Source organism: Sander lucioperca, chromosome 4 (assembly GCF_008315115.2).
Source record: "Sander lucioperca isolate FBNREF2018 chromosome 4, SLUC_FBN_1.2, whole genome shotgun sequence".
Classification (NCBI taxonomy): Eukaryota; Metazoa; Chordata; class Actinopteri; order Perciformes; family Percidae; genus Sander; species Sander lucioperca.
Window position 1 is genome coordinate 4,457,596 of NC_050176.1, and position 22,010 is coordinate 4,479,605.

General features: G+C 42.9%; 1 protein-coding gene across 5 annotated transcripts in view; it reads left to right on the forward strand.

The window, feature by feature from the left end:
- The window catches only part of rptor (regulatory associated protein of MTOR, complex 1), a 232,561-nt gene that overhangs the window by 89,160 nt on the left and 121,391 nt on the right, over positions 1-22,010 (forward strand). For all 5 annotated transcript variants that reach the window (XM_036000319.1, XM_036000320.1, XM_036000322.1 and 2 more), the window contains exons 6-7: positions 162-308; positions 11,381-11,556. In XM_036000319.1, the coding sequence (XP_035856212.1) occupies positions 162-308; positions 11,381-11,556 (323 nt within the window). The remainder of the gene's footprint in view (positions 1-161; positions 309-11,380; positions 11,557-22,010) is intronic.

Sequence of the window (22,010 nt, forward strand, 5' to 3'; positions counted from 1 at the left end):
CTCAGCTCTTCATCAAACAGATGAACAAATGAATTATTAAACACAAATCTATAAAATTGAGTTTTCAGCAATAGCGCGCAATGCCTCGTCTCTCTCCTTAAACTATCTCCTGTCTCATCGCTCTTTTTTTTTTTTTCTTCTTCTTCTCTCCTCTCTTTCAGAACTACACCCAGTACATCCCGCTGTCCATCTACGACCTGCAGACGTGGATGGGCAGCCCGTCCATTTTTGTCTACGACTGCTCCAACGCGGGGATCATCGTCAAGTCGTTCAAACAGTTCGCCCTGCAGAGAGAGCAGGAGCTGGAGGTGGGCAGCCGCACGGACAAACAGCCCTCATGGTTTACGGCATGTCACAACACCGCAGCCATGAATTAGTACCAGGGTTGTAATTGGAAAAACACTCCAAGATTAGGTGTGTCACATAAACACAAACGGGGTGCAACGAACCGCTAGCATTTATGAGTTATTAATGGGAAAGCGGGAGACTTTGTCGCTTGCACACATGCCACAAAATCACACGCACATATACACATACACACTCTCATATCACACACACACTCATATACAGTATACTGTATTCATAAAGGAGACAACTCTGTCCAGGATGTTGTCAGTGCCGTATTTCAGCCAATCAAATGGGCAGCTGGCTCTAAATCATTGAGTTTTGGTTTAGTCTTGGGAGTACGTACACACACACACACACACACACACACACACACACACACACACACACACACACACACACACACACACACACACACACACACACACACACACACACACACACACACACACACACACACACACACACACACACACACACCACTACCAGCCCCAGTCTCCCTCACCGCTTCATCTTTTTATTACGTTTTCTCTCTCCCGGCTACAGCGTGTTATGTGAATCCCTAATGAGACGGTGCTGTCATTCATTTCAATTATTCATGGAGAAGTTTCAGCCAGACTGTAGATTAGCTGGGAAACGAGGGAGAGGGAGAGAGTACAGGATGAACATTACCGAGCAGAGAGTAAAGTAGAGCGGCTGTGAACACCGCGTTACCTACGAGTTAAAGTAAAGGCGAAGGCAGCAACTAAACTGCTGAGTTGCCGCAGTGCTAGACTGAGCTCGTCACAAGTGTCTCTCCATCCTCGGCCCCAGCTGCTCCTTTTCTGTTTAAGTTTGCAGGGTTCGTGGCATGGCTGCACCTTCAGGGCTAAATAGAATACAATAGAGGTTTATTGCCATTTGCACAGGTACAGGGCCGTACAAGTACATTGGAACTCTTGTGCATTGCTCTTAAGCCCAGCTCAGACCAAAGATTCACGACGAGACGAAACCGTTTTAGAACGTCGCAGGGAGAATTTGCAGCGGTCTGAACCGGCCCGTCTCAGCTCAACTCAACCCGGCTGACGGCGTCGCCTTCGACTCAGCTGTTCAAATCGCCAGTGGCTGGTTTTAGAACGTAAGGGACGTCTCCTGTTTCAACAGCCAATAGAGAAGTCAGCTGGTAAAGTCAGCTATAAACTATATAAATATTTCTATTGTATGTGACAAATTGTCAGCTGGTAGCCTGACAAGCCAGACCCACATCAAGATGTTGGGTCTGGGAACACACCATTGGCAGGGCTCAATCCGAGGGGCGGGATAAACGGTTGTCTTTCAAATTCCCTCTGCACGCAATAGGATAGCACTACAACCAGGCTGAGCAACAAAGAAGGTAGCAAAGCTAGTTGATCGATTAAACTTTTGCCGTATCTGGTCGGCAAAACTCTGAACACATCTTCCTTTTTTAAGAATGACTTCAGTGCCGTTCTTTGTTCTTTTCTCAAAGAAAAGCTTAACTCCAAGTCTTCCAGAGTTGCGGCCAAAGCTGATTCGAAAGACCGCTGTTCGCCAGCAGCAGCAGCAGTCATCTTTTTTTGTTTTCAAGTAGCAGGGAATTCACGCGGAACCGTCGCAACTCTGCCGTCATTATGTCAAGCCCACCCACCGACTCTATACACAATGTGATTGGCCCGGCTAGAGTTTGGTTTTTCTAGCTCGCAAGCCAACAGAGTTGCTAGACGACCCTGGCTGCAAATTACATTTGCTGCCGCTGCCATTTGTTGCCGCTAGGTGAGCTAGATCACAATTTACCATCTGCGAATTTACTTCTTACTTTGGCTAAATGACTGCATGTTGAAGGTGAATTGACTCCCCCAAACCTTTTTTTTGCCAAAAAATCTGAGCACGCAGGCTTTCACAAAGGACTGGAAGTAGCCTTGGCTTCAAATAGAGCCAGAGAGGAGGTGATGGGACACAAACTCCTCACTCTTGTAGCCGGATTGTACAAGGGTTACGGAGTAATTGGCCACTTGGGGTTCTCCCAAGGCTGAGTGTAATTCTAGTCAAATCTTAGCCATAAGGCCTGGGAGGAAAGCTTGTGAAGTGGCTATGGTTATGGTCAGCTGAGAGACGCTGTGTGGCTGAGGCAAGAATGCACATTTTTGGAGACAATATTTTAGTTTTTCAGGGCATAATCTGTCTTCGCTGCATCTTTCAGGGTTTAACTATCGTGTTGCATCGGGGAAATAAATAGAGGAAGTCCCCCTGGTAAATGCAGGGGAAGTTGCAGAACGTCCATAAGCAATTTCACTTTTCCACGTGATACCTGAGAGCATACACACGCACTCACACATGCACTCACACATGCACTCACACACACACACACACACACACACACACACACACACACACACACACACACAAAGAGGTGTATAAATGGGCGAGTGGGGGTAATGGAAGATGCTAGGTCTTCCAGAGACTTTTTAATCATTCAGGAGACGATCTGAGCAGGGAGTCCCCCACCACGGCCACGTGCTCCTGCACCTGCATCCCTCTGCCGCGACACGACACACACAGTCACACACACACACACACACACACACACACACACACACACACACCTGATCTCACCGGGGACCATGATTCTGAGATGCCGTGATGAAGACAAGACCATGAAGGAGATGGCTGAGGGGATGATATGAAAGGTGGAGGAGGTGTTTTATCACTCCTCCACAGCACCATGTCAACCTCCTCCTGCAGTCCATTCAGTGTGTGTGTGTGTGTGTGTGTGTGTGTGTGTGTGTGTGGGGGGGGGGTGTCTGTTTGTGTCTGCTCTGAGTGCTCTATTATAGGCCACCTGCTTCCTTTTAAATATCTCATCACTTCTGCGTGCACTCAGCAAACATGCTCGCTGCAGACAGAAGTGTGTGTGTGTGTTTGTACCCTGCAGCACTCACAACTAGGACATGCTGGACAGTTAGAGAATGTGTGTGTGTGTGTGTGTGTGTGTGTGTGTGTGTGTGTGTGTGTGTGTGTGTGTGCGTTCGCGCGCGCATATGTTGTGTGGTTAGATGTTTGTGTTGCTGGAGTTTCCAGAATGCTCACATTAAGCCTTCACCAACTATCATTTTAATGAATAATTAATGCACAGCTGGAAAATGTATTGCTCGACTAGAGTTGCGTTTTGGTAGCGTGCATGACTGTTCTTCTGTGCTTTTACCCCCCCCCCCCCCCCCTCGTAGGATTAGTCTCATCAATTAGTGTCACTTAAAAAAAATAAATAAAAAAAAAAGGAATTCTCGGCATTTCAATTGTACCCTGGTATCCCCAGTGGAAGAGAGAGAAAAGAAAGCCGTCATGGTGATTTTCATGGTAATTTGCGAGATTACAGTATGCTAATGTGATAATTACAGTGGAGGCTTGGCATTAATCAGCTTCTGCTGGCAATGTTGTCCTATGTACCGTTCGGATTACTGCGGCACGCCGTCACCCGCTTCCTTCCACAATCTCTTTCAGGAGACGATGTTCTTCTTATGTCGACACAATGAGAAGGCTTTAGAAACGCACGCCGCTTTGTTTGTGATGTCTGTCTCTGCGAGCGAGGTGACATTTTCCTCATTAGAGAGAGAGAGAGAAGAGGAATTATGTTCCAAGAAGATTGGCACAGATCCATCGGCACGGCAACGATCGGGCACCCACTTACGCCTTCAAGCATTTCAAAGAGGAATGAAATATGCATGTCGATACATTTTTTTAAAAGGCCCATGCACAGCTACACACTTCATCACCCCATTAATTAAGTCTATTCTTCTGTATTTTTAATGTCATCATTTATTCTTGTGTGTGCAGAGCTTCTTATAGAGCGCTTCTGTTAAAAACATAATGTCTCACGCTGAGATCTGAGCTTCAGCTGCTGCTGCCTTATTATAGAGTCAGCTAATGAGTTATTGGACTAGCAGAGAGCAGGGAGGCTGTGCAGTGTATACAGGAGTAGGGAGGTATTACATAAATCTACAGTGCCTCATCACATGCCAGTTTTTTTTCAGTTTGATTAGCTTAACTGGAAACCGGATTGAACTTTTGATTCAGGTCATGGCAGTTTTATGAATAAAATACTGATGCTTTCTTTCCCTTTTTTTGGTGGTGTTTTTGAATTTTCAGGGTCTAAAGTCAGAATTGCAATTTTTCCTGTTTTGTTTCCCGGGCAGTCAGCTGGATTCGTTGTGTTTGTTTTCTTGTCTTGTTTCGTAACTGACTCAACTCACCCTCAGGGTGCAGAAAGACAGGGACGTCCCTTCAGTGCGTGCCCCGGTTCGTGTCGGTTTACCCCAATTTGCATCAGACGCTGAGCTACAGCGCGCACAGTACCTAGGAGGCCCGAGGAGGAGTTTCCATTCAGGAGCTCTGCTGTGTTTACGCTTGTGTTTAAGGTCTGGGTAATCCAAGCCAAAGCCAAATCAGTCATTTCTTTCAAAACCACGTTAGAAAATACTTGTTGAAAATGTGAAAAGTACGGAAGAGGATTAGAATTCTTTTAGAAGACTTTTAACTTTAAAGTCAGAATTCTGACTTTAAACTCAGAAGTCAAATGCATTTTTTCTGAAGTCAGAACAGTTTTTCACCATTTGTGTCCAGGATGTTTTGGGCGGCCTGAAATCATGGCTTGATGATGCACTGGAGTCGTACTTAACCCCTCCCCTACTATACATGATAAAAAGTACATTGTTACCAACGTTAGTGTCATTTCCTCCCCCCCAGTGTGAGCGGCACAAGTTCGCTACGTTCCACAAGCTCTCTTAAGGCTGTTTTATGATTCTGCGTCAACTCCAAGCCGTAGCTACGGCGTCGCTCCTACGGCGTCATGACCATTTCGGAGTTCTGCGTCAGGGTTGCTTTGCATTGCGGTGCATTTCACCGCCATAACGCTGTGTCTGTGTCCCATAGACGTCGTGCTAAAATATTAATCTTACTTGTTTGGTCTTTTCTTGCTTAGATTTTGGATAAAAAAAAACACGAAAAATAGACACAGTAAAATCCATTGACCTAGTTACTGTAACCAGAAAATAAGTCTGAGGTTATTTACGAGGTGTCTGCCAGCCAGTTTGTTATCAGTCCCTCCAGAAAAACGTGATTATGCGATCACATAATTCAATGCATAATCAGCCAAAGTCTGCATATTTATGCGGGGGTCGCATTTTTTCAAATACGCCGCACTTTCGCCGCATAAATTGCCGATTTCCGCGCAAAATATGCGGGGCTTGCATGATTTCATAATCCCCGCATTTTCGTTGCAAAAAAGTCACATATATCTTAGCAGAAAGTTGAAAAGTCTTGCGTTTACTTCACACAAGAGCAGCCATTTTCCCCTGTTGCCATGGGAACGTTATGAAGTAACGTAATTACGCAACGTGAACACCATCGAAAAGCTACAAACCCCACGATGAAACCGCAGTTTTTGCAAGTTCCCGCAATTTCATCGCATAAAATTGCATAAATATCCCGCATTTTTTTTTTTTTTTGCCCGCAACAATCACAAAAAAACTTTTTTTTTCTGGAAGGACTGTGTTATGTTAGCAAGCAAACTGTAGCACAACAGCCCACAAAGTACTGCTTTCTGGAGAAGTTTATTTGGGAGTTTATTTGCAAAGCTTATGTCAGTGAACTAGCATGTTGCTACTACTCACAGTAAGCTGCTTGAAACACCGACTATCAACACACAGGATGAGTTGACCAATCACAGTCCTTGCGGTCTGCGTCGCCTCGACGCAAAGTTACACATTTTTGGAGGTACGCGTCGAGCTACGGCGGAGGGCTCGGAGGGGGGTTCGCGGCGACGCAGAGGCGTCTGCGGGGGTACGCCGTCGATTCGACGCAGAAGCATAAATCAGCCTTTAGCTGTTTCAGTCTAATAAATACATGAATAAACAACTCTGTTAAATGCCACAATCGTATAAACACAAGCAGAATAGCGGTCACTAACGCACCTTTCAGTTTTTCAACCCGAATCAGCCACCCAGGCCTACCAGCAGTTCCTGCTCACTGCGTTAGCTGGCGTTAACTGCTGAACAGTACTCTGTCGCCATGGACGACGCTACTGGGTGATGTTTGTCAGTGTGCAGCGGCACGCTCTTCGGCTCAACGTCTTTAGTGGACTTGCTCGCAGCGTCTCCGAGCCGAGAATGCTGCTTATTCTTTCACGATTTTTGAAACCTAGTTTTAACCTAGCTTCAAATTTGGCTGGGTGGTTAATAGCACATGGTCCTGTGGTGTGACAAACTCACTTTGGTGTGTGTACTTTTTCTGAAAGTGCCCGTGTGCGTGTCTGTGTATGTTCTTACACTCCATGTCTGTGCATGCTTAGATGATTGCTTGTGTTCTTTTGACAGATTGATTGCCAGGGCTTTTAGTGTACTCTGACAGTCGGTGCCAGACTAGATTTCTCACACTCTCTCCTGCTTAGCTTTCAGGCCTGTAGCCCCAACAGTTTTTGCAAACACAGAAACAGTTTCAGCACTTGAAGCAACATTTTCCGCCACAGTAAACAGCTGTTCAGGGTGTCTACAGCTCTTTGATAGGTCTTAAACTTAAAGCTACATTGTGTAAGAATTTCTCCCATCTAGCAGTGAAATTGTATATGACAACCAACTGAATATTACTTTCTAGCCCTTCCCATTCCGATCGCGTTTCAACTCCTATGGTGGCCGAACCCGAAATTAGCTCTTAGTATCTCCATTATTTACACGCAGCTGTTCTAGCCACTCCAATTGGTCTTGTTGCTTTGCCTGTGGCGTTGTCGAGTTAATTCTCTTTTTCGCTTCCCTGGCGAGTAATCTCCCCCTGGCATTCGTCACAGTGCCACTGAATGTAAAAGTGCAAAAGGCGGAGGTATGTCCCTCTTTGGCTAATGTATTTTAAAGATGGAGGCGCTACATGGCGGCCGTCATTTGAGCGACTTGCTCGTATGTATTCTGAATGATTCTGAATGTCAGATTCTACGCGTACGAGAATACTTTGATTAGTTGGTGGAAGCAATTACACATGAATGAGCACATATTTGTGAAAGAACAAAGGGTTTTTTGCTAAAAATCAACTCAAAAAATTACACAATGTAAGTTTAACATTTAGCAGTGCAAACTGAAGTTGGCACATTACAATTGCTGGAGGGAGCGTCATTGGTAGGACTGAACTGGTTCTGCATTGGAACCCATTGCAAACGTTCCTACTCTAATAATACGGCCAGAAGAAGGTAAAAGCCAGAAGTGGACTCAAAACCAATAAAATACTAAGGAAGAACATAGACCTATCACTGTGACGTCGCGCTAACACAAAAATCACACAAATGGGGTTTATTTGATTTTGTCACCTCTTATTGTGTCTAGTCTGTATATACACTACCTACTGCATGTCTGTCTGTTCTGGCAGAGTGATCCTTCTTTTCTCGTTTCTCCTGAGGTTCTCCTTTTGTTCCTGTTACAGAGTTGTTGTTGGTTCTTTAGTTTTAAGTTGAGGGTCTAAGGTTATAGCTGTTTGGATTGTAAAGCCTATGACTCAAAACAAATGGCAAGTTGATTTGAATTGTAGAGATATGTGAAATGTGTCATTTTCAGCCGTAACTGTAACCTTTTAAAGATATATAGTTAAACACGGTGCTATCTGTAGTCTCTGCTGTGCTTATTTCCTGTCCTGTGTTGCTTTGCTAGTGTCTTTGATAAACCGAATCTAGCGTTACAAACGGCAACATGTCACCGCCGGTCTGACTGACTGCTAGTTTGGGTGGTGTCAGTTTCTTTAGTATGTGGCCCAACAGGTAAATGAGCTCTCTAACCTAATGTTAGTGAATGTGTTGACATATGAAAGCATCAAACATGCATTTTAGATGAATGAGATGAGAGTATATCCAGTTGTTCCTCGTCCCCGTTTCCTCAGCGACATTAAATTGTATGTACGGGACACAGGAGGTTTCTACCAGGAAGTTATTGTAAACAAACGTTGTGACTGGGTCTATAGTAGATGACAAAACACAGTGAAGTACAGTTAAAAAAAAAAGGATCTGCATTTGATCCACTTCATTTTAGCTATCAAAATAAGCCCTTATCAGCCCCGATACTGATGATTTGGATCGGCTCGGGACGGGCCTACCTGACAGTGAAATTCTTGATGTTCATTGGGCCTGTGAGCTACTCGTTAAGACATATACAAAGGGATTCCAATTCAATTGTGGACAAAACTTCATCCTGCTGAATCACCGTGAAAGTCACACGTTGCTACTGTCAATGAAAAAACTGGTTTCAGAGGCAATTAAAAATGTATGCAACCTGATGAAAGGGTTTCTTGGAATAAGAGAGACTCGTGTTTTGCAGAAAAGAGGCGGTAATGACAATAATATAATAATCTCCTTTCTTGCCATTAGGCAGCGCTGCAAAATGAATGCAGCCACCCGTAGCAGTTAGTGATGTTAATGGAAAGCCTTGGATAGCTGCCTCCGTTCAGACCCCCAGCTCATTAAAGTCGACTCCGCAAAAGTCAGAAACCATATTGAACTCCAAGAAAAACAAATCAACAGCACAATGAGCACATAAATAATCAAGAGCTCCAAATATAATTAGAGTTTCACATCATGTACAATTCTCCTCCGTTTTTCACGTTTGCACATATTGATGGAGCCGCCCCCAGCATGTGGAAATACCATGCTAATTCTGTTTTAAGAACAGACAAGAGGATCATTTACCACTGAAGACCGCCCGCTAAGGGGGCAAGCAAGAGGAAAATGTCCTCACTGGGATCGATAAACTGTCACATTATCATTACGTTCTCAAAATGTCTCAATTGTAATGTTTTGTCTGGAAGTACAAGGTGGCAAACCTGCAAAAAACACTGATCTGTATCTTCTGCAATCAAGTTTTCCTCCTGCTTTCTATGCACCGGAGAAAACCCCAAACCAAAAACAACTTTTATTTCCCATCCCATGCTGTCCATAACAAGATCAGAAAGATGAACTCTGTTTGTTTCCATTTTAATGTGGTATACACAAAAAGCAGCTTATAAATATAAAAAAAAAGGTTCAGCCGATAATAAATACAATACTTTTGAATGAGAATGAGCTCACTCTGGAAGAAATTCATGAATTTCTGGTCTCAGCAGTCAAAAGTCTGCTCCCGAAGGTTGACAAGGGATCAAATGAATAGCAGATTTAACAGTTGTAGAAAAGTTTTCTGGCATCGATGATTTGATGCCAACAGCTCGCAACAGTAATGGCAACAGTTAGAGCAGGCTTGTGTAGGTGGTAACAGGGTGCCAAGGCCTTCACCTGTTGCCCCGGCTGGCCATTTGAACAAACTCCACACTGAGTCTCCAGATTAGTTTCCTAACATGTTTATACTTCAAATATGGAGGTAGCAAAGAGGTCTCCTTCTTCTTTGTAATTCGTCCTCTTTTCTCCACTACACATCTTTCTCTATCCGTCTGGAGCTGCTACTCTTTAGTCTGTCTCTGACCTTCCGTTTCATGTCTTATCTGATCTTTAGCTTAAATTCATCAACCTGTCTCTTTCTGTCGTCCAGGGCTGTCCTCAACTAAAGAAGGTTTTAGTAGACTAACTATGGGCGTAGGAAGCAAAACAAATGTTGGTTTGTCCTCCCTAGCTACTCAGTGAGGATAGCCATACAGTAGCATCTTGGCTTCAATATCAACACATAGCACTGGTCCAACTAGCTATTCTCTTTGGTCAGGATCCAAAGAGCTGCTAACACTGGTTGATTGATGTTAAAGGTGCTCTAAGCGATGTTGGGTTACTTCTTGTTGACGTTCGAAGTATTTTCCAACAAAACGAAACTAGCTCGCACCTCCCTCCTCCTCATCCCGTCCCCTCCCCCTCCCTTCCGTGCTTCCGCACACTAACCCCCCAACCCCCACCCCCAACTTCTTCTTGTCGGTTATTGGCTTTGTGTATCTTTCGTGGTGCAGGTTGGCATAGTTTGTTATTGTTGCCGTTTGTGGAGCCTGGGCTGTCTACAGAGACCGCGTTTTTTTTACAGTGTGTTCAGGGGACAGGCAGCTGGCGGATAGTGAGGAGATGTTTGCTGTATGTGACAAAAAATGTTGTAGCCTAAAAAAACGTGTGACAAAGAGCACCTTTAACATTACCATAGCTAGCTAGCTAGTTAGCCTAACAAAAACGTCAGATAACTGCATAGAGAAAGCTTTGGCGTCAAAATAGAAAACATTGCACTTTATAACGTTTTGTATTCAAAACACGATTGTATTATTGCACAAATTAGCCACAACAGTAATAGCACTCTTAAAATGTTCAACTTCGGAGCTATATGTGCTCCCTGGGAAAAAAGTTACTGTCAAGCCCTGTTAATAATTAAAGGAACTGGACTTTGGGGTAAAGTAGTCGGACCCGGGCCCAGGTCCCGGATGTGAAAGCCTCTTTACGCCATTATATTCCATCAAATTTTTATTTTTTGTTATATATTTGTCATATTTAACTGTTCCCTGCCACCATTTTGTGTTTTCCTTGACATAAATAAAGACGTTTTCACCATAAATTGGTGCCTTGAAATGTATCAAAATGCAGGAAATGAAGTCTTTGATGCTCAAAGTGTATGTGTCTCCCCCCCCCCAAAAAAAAAAAAAAAAAAAATCCCATTCTGAGCAAGAAAAACCTCCTGAACATAGTGTAAGTTCAACTGTAATTCAATACTGCAACAACGACTACTGTACATAATGCCTTTCAAAGCAACAGGCGAAAAAAAATCACTTAAATCCCAGCTTGTTTAGTGACAGTATGTGAGTTCACAGCCAGAGCTACCTGATCTTTACGTGGTATCGGATCGGTGCATAAAGTCGATTACTTACAGATACCAGGCAGTATCGGAGGCTTTTCCGATACTGGTATCGTTATCGGAACATCTCTAGTTGCTGCAGCTCTAACATATCTCTTGATATGAATTTGAATTCTTTGACACGGACACATTTTTAGTTTACATATTTCTCAGACTGTCGTTGCAGCCCAGCAAATGTGAACAAACGCTGTCATGTTTTGTCTGTTCAGGTGGCAGCCATCAACCCCAGCCACCCGCTGGCCCAGATGCCCCTGCCGCCCTCCATGAAGAACTGCATCCAGCTGGCTGCCTGCGAGGCCAGCGAGCTGCTGCCCATGAACCCAGACCTCCCAGCAGACCTGTTCACTTCCTGCCTCACCACACCCATCAAGATCGCCCTCCGATGGTAAGGCTTCCCTCACATTTCCCCTTCCTTTCCTTCCCTATATGCCTTAAATTTCTGCTTAAGTAAGTGGTAGCTGGGATTGTTGTCACCTAACTGTTAACATTTAAGCAGTATATTCTAACCATGAACTCAAACAGGGAGGAGAAACTTTAAATTTAGTATACGCAGGAGCTGTGTGGTTTTGGTCTTTCTCAGTGGGTAAGGAAATGTTAAAGGAAGTTTCTACTTTGGAAGAATTTGAATAACTTTTCTGTTCATGATTAGTTCAGTTTTGCTGTGGCTTACCTATCCTGTTTGAATGCCTCCTGACCAAAAATCACTCCAAAGATCCCACAGAGGAACGTTCCAAGGCTATTATAATTAGTATGAGTTTATATTTTATAGGCACCATGTTAAGCAAATTACATGTATTGACAGCTTTGTATTGCCAATTTGTGAACGGATGGTAACGTAACGTAATCGTCCCTAAATTTCTCGGTTGCCAATAACAGCCTGTAGACTGATTTCTATGTAAAGGACTCGGGATGTTTTTAACAGGAAAATCCAAAGGCTGTGACGTTTATGCGCGTGCCCGAGTGCCTTGCCTCTCTTCTGCTCCCCTACGCAAATATGGGTTTTCATAGAATGGCGAAGGAATGTCCTGCCCTACTCTATCTTACCCTGCCTCTAATTGGCTTACCCTGGTTTTCTTACATTAACCGATTTCACTCCTCGTGCCTGAACCTAACCAATCCAACCAACAAAGGCACCGAGTACTAGCTCATCGGAGGCAGAGTAGGGCGGGACATTCCTTCTCCATCCTAGGAAACGCAAACTTGCCTCCCCTGCAGTGCCAACAGTTTGCAACACCAGCTAACGTTAGCTCACAAATGGAGTCTACTAACATCAACAAACGACCGGCACACACCACAACACAGAGTCCACGTAAGCACACACAAAAAAAGTTTGATCAAATTAAGCTTTTCTGGCCAAACGGCAATGTAACCGATGACAGCCGGGGAAAACTAGGGTCCACATCCGCAGGGCATTCGATTCATGGAGGGACCTTTGTCATCAGAGCAAAACATCAGTCAAACTATAATAACAGTGTAATTTTACCTTTATCTCATCAATCAACATGATTTCAGTCAATCACCTTCCCTCTTGTCTATGTCACGTCACCGTTCACTTAATGGCCACTGGTGTCTTTAATATAACAAGGATTTTCTGAAGATTCCACATAGTACCTTTAAAAACTTCGAATTTTATTTTTTTTATTTAAGATTGTAGATTCATTTTCTGCTAGATAATACTTTCTTTTATCTTATATTCACACAGAAGCACACATTTTCCTTTTAACCATGCTGTAGAACGTGTACTGTATCATTAATTTGAAAAGCCTGTTAGCGGCAGGTTGGATCACTGCTTTGACACTCTGAGGACACTATGATGTGTCCTGTTTAGCGAAAAAACCTTCCTTTGAGCGCCGACCCTGCTCAGTATTCAGCTATGATGAGAAATATGCAGCTATGATGAAAAATGTAAACTGACATCATCCTCCGCGACGCAAGGATGATGATCCCTGCCGAGGAGGATTCAGTAAAAAAAAAAGGGGGAAAGATATTCAGGCGAAATGTGTTCAGGCTTGGCTGATACAGTGGCCTGATGTAAATGTCCATCTTTCAGAGGACTGCACTGATGGAGCTTCAAGCTAAACCACAGGAGCACATGGATTGCATCAGACAGTCGGCTCTGTGTGGGGCACACTGACTGTGTGGGGCTTGCATGCCCATGCAAAGGTGATTGCATCACCTCCGATCCCCTGTCAACACAAAAGACACACACACACACACACACACACACACATAAATATGTCATTCATGTTCTACATACATATGTACTGTAACTCCGCATCCTGTATGTAAGCCAATTTGTCAATGCGAGTAATATCAAAAAGTGTCAACAGTATCAAAAGTTGGCTTCCAATGCTCGGAAAGATTTGAAGTCTGTACTTATTCTTTTATCAGATAGAAGTCAGCTATGGCGTTATATATGTGTCACATTCCTGAGCGAGTAATTGTATGTTTTGAGCACAGAGAACTATATTTTGCAAACGCATTACATTGCATTTTGAACAGAAATGTACACTCGCAAAAAATAATTCATTTTGAGTAAACAAAAACCTATTTCGTGCACAATAAATGTATTTGCATGTCTTTCTCTGCTTGCAGGTAGACGCTGCTGCGCTCCGGTCATGTCTCCCTCGCTCTCAACCTCTTCTCTCTACGCGCTCAACTCTAGACACGCTCGCTCAGATTTTCACAGCGTTACAAGTGTGCCACAAAACCAACCAATCGCAGAATCAAAAGGTCAATTCTGATTGGCTGTTCATCTCCGCTCGCCGAATTTTTCTCTGCCAGAAATGCTGAAGAGTTTTGTTTATCTTTCTGCGCTCTAAATCCACACCCGGCCACTGACCTTCAGCATAATGAGGCCTCAGTATTATACCATTAATATTGATATCCCTTACCAACATACCAACAAGCCTGCTGAATAATATTGACTGAACTATTCCTTAATACCCTCTGCCTCCAAAAAATGGGTGTTATGGCTTGCAGGGCAAACATCAAGTTTCAGTGGTTCTTAGTAGAGAATTACTGTATTTCTGCATTATATATAATATTTCCTCACATAGTTGGGTTTGATAAGCTTATTTAGCATAAGAGAATATTCAAACCTGTGACTCATTTTTTCATGAATTAATTCAGCCTTTAATTACACATGAAAAGAACACAATATAAACATAGAGTACATACAGATTACAAAAGATCTTTATGTACATTAATGTTGTTTATAAAGGTGCCACAAATGCAAAAAATCAGTTTTCTCTGGAGGAGGCAACACTGTGTGCTTCTGAGAAGGACATTACTAATTTTCAGACATAGTATACAGCCTCCTCCACCTAGCTTTCGCTACGATCCGGAACTCTTCACAAGTTTCCAAAGATACTGAAGATTCCTCTCGCCACTTCTTCCTTCTTCTTCCCACAGTTTGTTGCCTCTCTCCTGTACGCTTATTATTTTCTAAATAGAGACATGCCGAGCTGTCTTCTCCTTCATTTTACAGAGCCCCAGAGTGAGACACAGCGAGAGAATGAGGATGGGATGGGGTGGAGTTAAGAGTGGGCGGATAGATGGATTCACTGATGTGCTGGCTTACCTTGGCTTTAAAACTTTAATGAGATGCATTGAGGGATGGATGATGGGGGGGAGAGAGAGAGAAAGAGAATGGCAGTGAGTGCATGTGTACCTTTCATTGCTCAGCTGAGCAGAAAATCATAGCTGATGGAACGCCATCTTTAAGGGATTTCCCCACGTCTGCAATGGATTTGTGTGTGTGTGTGTGTGTGGGGGGGGGGTGAGCATCTGAAAATAGAGAGGCACCAGGGAGTTGCAGGGGAAGGAAGAAAAAGAAACAACAGATGAAGGAAGAAAAGCGCAGGGTGCATGTTTTAGCCATGCTAGAAGCGTGGGTCAGTCTGATGGTAGAGTTGTTTTATCAGCTGGTCCACCACTTTTGTCCAGAGTGAAACCGTACACTAATTGTCCTCCATTTTGCAGTAATAAAGAGAACAACAATGGCCTGGTGTCATTTTTACGGAATAATGGGCATCCAACAGATCAGACTTGCGCTTATATTCTGTGAATTTACATTTCAAACCAGTCAGGACAGATAGAATTGAATAATTTTTTCCAAATTCAAACAGTAGTTAGAATTTAAAAATAAAAAGTGGCAGCCCTATTTTGTACGGACAACCAAGGTTTCCAAAATCACACATTCTTATGCGAATCGATCGCGGCGAGAGGATACAATGCTTTGAGACACTACGTCTCAACTTTCTCCTCCTCTTTTTCTTTGTCTCTTCCTCCATGCCGTCTTTCTCTCTGTTCCTTTGGTGTACTTCACATCTGAGAAAGCTCAGTGGTACTCAGCCGTTGATTGGGGATTGAGAGGCCAGAGGTTGACTTGACTCATTTCCTCTCTCTGACAACAAGTGGCTGCTGCTGTCATTGTCGGCCAAGTTAAAACAACAGTACTTTTACTTGAGTACAATTTTCTAGTACTTTTTCCACCTCTGCACACACAGGTGGCGCATCGCTGCTGTTAATGCAGATGATGCTGCAAGCCTTTCAACCTTGCTGCTCGGCTTTGATAGGGCACAATGGTGAAGTACAGTAGCATCTCATTATCTTCGTGTATGTGCTGTAAACTTAATGTGAACCTTTAAGAACAGGAACACAGGTGAGATTAATAGAAATGCAGCAGCAAGGGCTTAAATAACCCCATCTTGTATTTCTTTCGTTCATTGGGGTCCCTCCTGAGAGAGACACACACACACACACACACACACACACACACACACACACACACACACACACACACACACACAGTCCACTCTGTCCTTGTTCTGAAGCCTTGGCTTTAATAACATTAAAATATTGACACATTCATCTTCCTCCCTCTACAAAGGGAACTCTTGCATAACTCACACATTTGCCTGATCTCTGTGGATTTCAGAAAAACATCATACATACAGTACATACTGATAGCAAAATCTTACTGTATCCCTGCTAGGCACCCATCTTTAAAGCAGCTTTTGCACCTAATGATAAAGTGCATAAGCCAAAATAAAAGGCCACTGTTTGTAAATCTCACCAAAAAGCAACGGCAGTCCTTTTTGCATAATTGAAAATGCCTTGAATCAAGACTTTAAAGACCAGGGTTTCCCCCAGCACTTTGCAGCTCGGGCGGCCTGCCTAAGCTGGGGAACCCTACCGCCTTAACTAGGTCGTCAAAAAGAAAAAAACATCCGCTGCACAAAAGGCCGTCAAGTGCATCTCGGACAATAGCGCGGACGCGCTTCACACCGCGAGCGGGCACGCGCGCCACACGGCCGAAATGAGAGAGAGAAAAAGAGACGTGGTCCGTCGCTGTCTGGAGGATAACTAGCCAGTTGATATCGCGCGTGTGTGTGTCCGTGAGAACAATCGCCATTTCACCGTCACGTGTGCGTCGGAGTTTGTCAACAAATGTGCGGCAGCTGGGGTGAGTGGACTTACCAGAGTGTTGGCATACGGTGGGCAGAGAACATTTATATATGTTTCTCTGTCCTGTTCTTCACATCAGTGAGGCTTTCTTCTCTTGTTTCAACGAAGTGAAAGTGAATACATGACGAAGTGACTGGAAATATCCATCACCTCTCGCGCGTGGATTCTCCGTGTCCCGGCTGTTGCCCGGTCTTTGAGACACAGCCGTTGTCCGTTTGTTTTTAATCACTACACGCGGTTCACAATACACGGTTCACAATACACGGTTAGTTAGCGCAGTTACACACAGTGAAATGACGTGTCCTGTTTTTATTTCATGCATACTATCTGCTGGAGTGTCTGAAGCTATGGGCTGAGCTCTGTTATCTCACAGCTCGTTGTTTTGGAGAAGAGTTGTCGGGCAAAGTGGAAGAGTGCATATCACGGAGGATAATGGGAGCAATACCTGTATAATTGTTATTGAAAATAGTTTAATGAGCTTAAAATTGCACATTGCAACTGTTATTTTGAAAAGCTGGTTATTTATTAATTAATGTATTATTATTTAGTGTAGTGTGTAGTACAGAGTCTGCACTACTCCCCCACCCCCCCACCCCCCCGGTCAGATGGCAAACCTATCACCTTAACTAACACATTTTCTGCAGGAAACCCTGAAGACATCAATGTGGTATGTGGTAAAAGACAGTTTTTTCTTGAAGATGACTCACTAAGGTCATCACCATTCAGTTTCACACAATGCTTGACGGGAACTTTAGAATGTCGGGTCAGAATTGTGAAATGGCACTGTAGATCCTTAATGTCAATTTGTTTTTTTCTTTTACAAAAATGTAATTTCTATGTAATTTGATACCGAAGGATCACAAAAAGTGAGTGTCGGCGTGTCAAGTAAAGAATATGCTGATACAAATTAAAATATCTCAATCTTTTATATACTGTGGTTTAATAGTGTCTTTTGTGATTGGTTTCATAAGATGTCTGATTTTGCCATTTTTCATGTGCACTGAGTTGAAAGCAGACAGAATTGATGGGTGACGTACGAATCGAATGGAGTGGAGCACTACCAGAACAGCTTCAGTGCTGTTTAGAATAGATTCTCTAAACTCTACTGGAATGTTGAAAACTATATTTCCAAAGAAATATTCCCTCATTTGGTGTTTTGCTGATGGTGGTTGAGAGTGCAGTCAAGAATCTTCCATATGTGTTATACTGGGTGGAGGTCTGGAGACTGAACATACATTTCATCAAACCATTAAGTGATGACTTGTGTCCTGTATGGAAACATTGATTTGTTTGTTAATTATTCAAGTTTCCTTTAAGTCACCCGTCTGTATATAAACATTAAATCCAGCCACTGAATGTATCATTTCATTTAATTTATTTTGCTCTTTGGAAAGTGTTGGTCATTCATGAACTTTCTCCAGCTGGTTCGGTGTCGAGCGGTCTCTTCTGCTTCCTTCCATGATGATTTTGTTTTCTTGAGTTCTGCCTCTCCAGCTGTCTCTGGGTCTTCCTGGCTTTCTTTTCCCTTGTGCTTTCCAGGTTAAGGCCTGTCTGGTCTAGCCTGGTTCTACCAGAATCTCGTACATTTCATTTGTACAGAGAGTCTGGCCACTCTCCATTGACAAGTGTTAACTTCCTTGAAGGCGGGCACTCTGTTGAAGTTTAAAACTATTGGATCTGCCCAGAGCCACTCTGGATCTGCCATAACCAATCGCTAACGTTTGGTCGTGACGACGGCTTAGCATCGCTAACGTTCGCCTTAGACACTCCTTCACCACTAACGGAGCGAGCTGGAAAATCAAACTGTTCCCGAACCCCGTGGGGAGGAGGGCCACAACATCATGGTCACCAACACAAGTCAGCAAAGATCGTTCTTGCTCGGGCTTTAACTTCTAGATATTCGGCAGCGTTGCCACAACGGACCGAATGGCTTCGCTCGCATCTTTCTCTGCCGCCATTACGGAACTACAACTCAAACTAGCGCACGACCTCAACGTCATCGTTCTCAGCCACTCCCTCTGTTCGCTGATTGGACTGCCAAAGATTTGGCCGGAGAAAACCCAAGACTATACCGCAAACCCAGACGGAGTACTGAAGGAAAATGAAAATTGAGCGGAAGTACGTAGGAGGGCGGAGCCAGGCTATATCTGGTCATGCTCCAGGGAGGTTTACCTCAGGGTATGCCCAATCCAGCCTCATTTTCTGCATTAATTTGTGTTTCAATTTGTTCTTGTTTAGTAAATTTTCCAGTGCTCTTCATCAGTTATTGTGTTTGGCCCGTACATTTCCAAGAGGTTTGGTAAGCTTCTGTTTAAGAAGGTTTGGAGTTCATTGCTTGTCGCTTTTGTGGTTCGCCCAGTGTGAAAAAGAGTGAAAACGTTGGAGCCAGTCATGTGACTTGGAAGGTTTAATTTTCATCATCAATATTTTCCGTGTTTATTGCGCTTAAAAAACAATTGATAGGCAGGCTATATCAACAAGGGATGTAGATTTATACTATTTTTTATTGAAATGTAGGCTACTTGCCACAGGAAGAGAGGCCAAAAGAATGAAATCAATGCACATAACATTGTGCCGATTAAAATAGGCCAATTTTCCATTTGCTAGGCAGAGGAAATCAAACAATTCAAACTACTGTCTACAATTCAAACCTGATTGTTTATTGTTTCAATAGAACGAAAGATATGAAAATCACTGGAGCCTATTTTAACACTTCAAATTGTGCAGAGGGAATTATTTCCACCGGTTATTCTGACCAGAGACAATTTGAGACTCATCATTTTCTTTTTGTTCAATGACCAGTAATTACCGGACAACAGAAACTCAGGGTTCACCATGTTTCTACCCCGTAAATTCAAACTGATTGAAAATTTGAGTTGAAGATGCGGATTTCATGTTTTGTGGAGATGTGGGTCCTTGAGGGGGGGCCCTTGCAGAAAAAAGTTTGGGAACGTCTTGTTCTTAGCCAAGGTGCAGTCTGAAGAGATGTGTTTTTAACCTGCGGCGGAAAAAAGGAGGCAGAAACTGGAAAAGTCGACTACAGCTGCCGTCATTTACAAAAGAGCGAGATACAAACTTTTCAGAGCCACAGATGGATCAAAATGATGAAAACAGGAATAGTAAGAATCAAAACTAATCAGCTTAGTTTCAGCAAATCAACTGTATTTGTCATATTTATAATTTAGATCATTATATAAAACTCAGTGTGATATGTCTTATGTATATTGTAGGGCAGTGACAGAGTAGATTAAAGTTGAGATCACCCAGCAGTCCCTCCAGCACATGACTGATATAGACGGAGACTTGGGACAAGAAGGCTGATTGAAGGAGTAATGAGCTGTAGAAGACAGCTTGCTCAGTGGGGACCAGTGGGAGAGACACTGTGCTCCTCCCCTTCCTCCTCCACCTCCCAGCCTGGGAGTAGTATAGTAGTTTTGTCACACAAGATCCACTTCCATTTCCGTCCTCAAAATGTAATATGTACATGCCCTCTCTTACCCTCTCCTCTCTGCAGCCACACACTCTCGCTCTCTTATTCACCTCATCCAATTAAAGTTTGGCCAACTTGCTGTCGGTAATAATCCCTCAATTTCCTCTTCATCTCTGCCCTCCTGTACTTCTGTCAATTTATGTTGTGTTCTCTATAAAAGAGATCTTCAAAAGGGGGTCCTCAGAAATAGTGCAGGGGAGGCAAATTATTTAAAAAAAATATTTATTTTGAAAGTTTTTTTTTTTTTTTAATATTAAAATGTCTGAATATACCATAATATGAATCCAACATTTTAATAGTAAAGATAAATTGGCCTACAGTAGTTGTAAAAAAAATAAATAATAATAATTAAGGGGGCTTTCACACATGAAAGTCCGAACCAAGGTCCAGACCAAGGGTCATGTTTTAGCATTTGATCCGGTAAGTTTTGGTTTCACACTGCAGTTATGCGAGTGCACTAAAGACCTATACGTGACAAAACTACGTCCTAAGCACTGAGCTATTCCTTAAAGGAGCTTCCCCGGTCTTATAACACAAAGATATCCTGCCAGAGCTTCCTGTATTTGGTCCGAAAGTCCGAACCATCCAAAAAATGCTTTCACACTAGAAACAAACCGGACTATGGTTCAGTTTGATCCAGACCGAGACTACCTCTTCTGGTCCAGGGGAGGTTTCACTCCTGTAATTTTAGTTTGGATCAAACCGAAAAATCCGAAAGTCCGGACCAAACGAGGTAGGTGTGAAAGCCCCCTAATTTACACATTGAAGATAAGCTTACTATAAGTAAGGTAGACACTATGGTGGCCAAACAGTTCTGCTAAAGGATTCACTGTGCCATCCACATGTTTGTTTAACATTTAAAACATGGATGCATGAATTCTATATTAATATCCATTTATTTTCATCCAGCCGGCCTAGTTCATTATGCAAATCAATTTTATACAGTATATGTAGTAGGGGGTCCCTACTCTGTATCTCTTTCAGCTAAGGGGTCCTTGGCTTAAAAAATCTTTGAAAACCCCTGCTCTATAACTTGTTCTCTTCTACCAGGAACATTTTAGTTCACCAGCCATAGCTGTTGGTGCATCCCAAAGTTTGACTTTTGCTTTGTCACAATAAAACAAAGCTAACTGTAGAAACAGTTAGGCGTGAGATGATCCACACTGAAAGTTATAGTATGCCTCACCATATATCTTTTATCAGCTTTGTATTGATTTTAATCCCACTTGCTCTATTCTTTTTTTCTTTCACTCTTTCACTTAATTATTCTACACATTTAAATTGAAAAGACAAGCTGGTGGTTTGTTCCAGAGTCTTATACAAAAAGGATTCCTATATTTTCTACTGACACATATTGCCTGTTCAAATTGAGAGTACTTTACACCAGCAGACTTGTCTCTAGGATGGCAATGTTGGTTGGTCGGCCAGTTGGTTCACAACTTTGGCCCCGACTGAAATGCCTCAACAATTGTTGGATTGATTGCTATGGCATTTTGTACAGACATTCCTTTGTTTGATCCCTTAAACATTTCATCAGTTCAAAATTTTGTTTGTCCATTACTTTTATTACTAGATACCAGCAGTACGTAACTTTCTACTAAGAAAATAAATGTTGATGGCATGTACACTACTTTCCGCTAACTGTACCACCGTGCATTTTTTATCAGTGCAAAAAATTTGAACAAAAATAGTTTGATGTCATTTTGATGGTGCAAACCAAGTGTCTGAAATCGCAATTTACTGCTCACTTAGAGTAAACTATTAAATGAATGCGTGAAAGGGAGGGATTTCAGACACAGCCTTAGTCTTGTTAAAGATCCAAATGTGGTCGTTTGTGAAGAATATAAAAATTATTTAGGAGGAAACTGGCCAATACT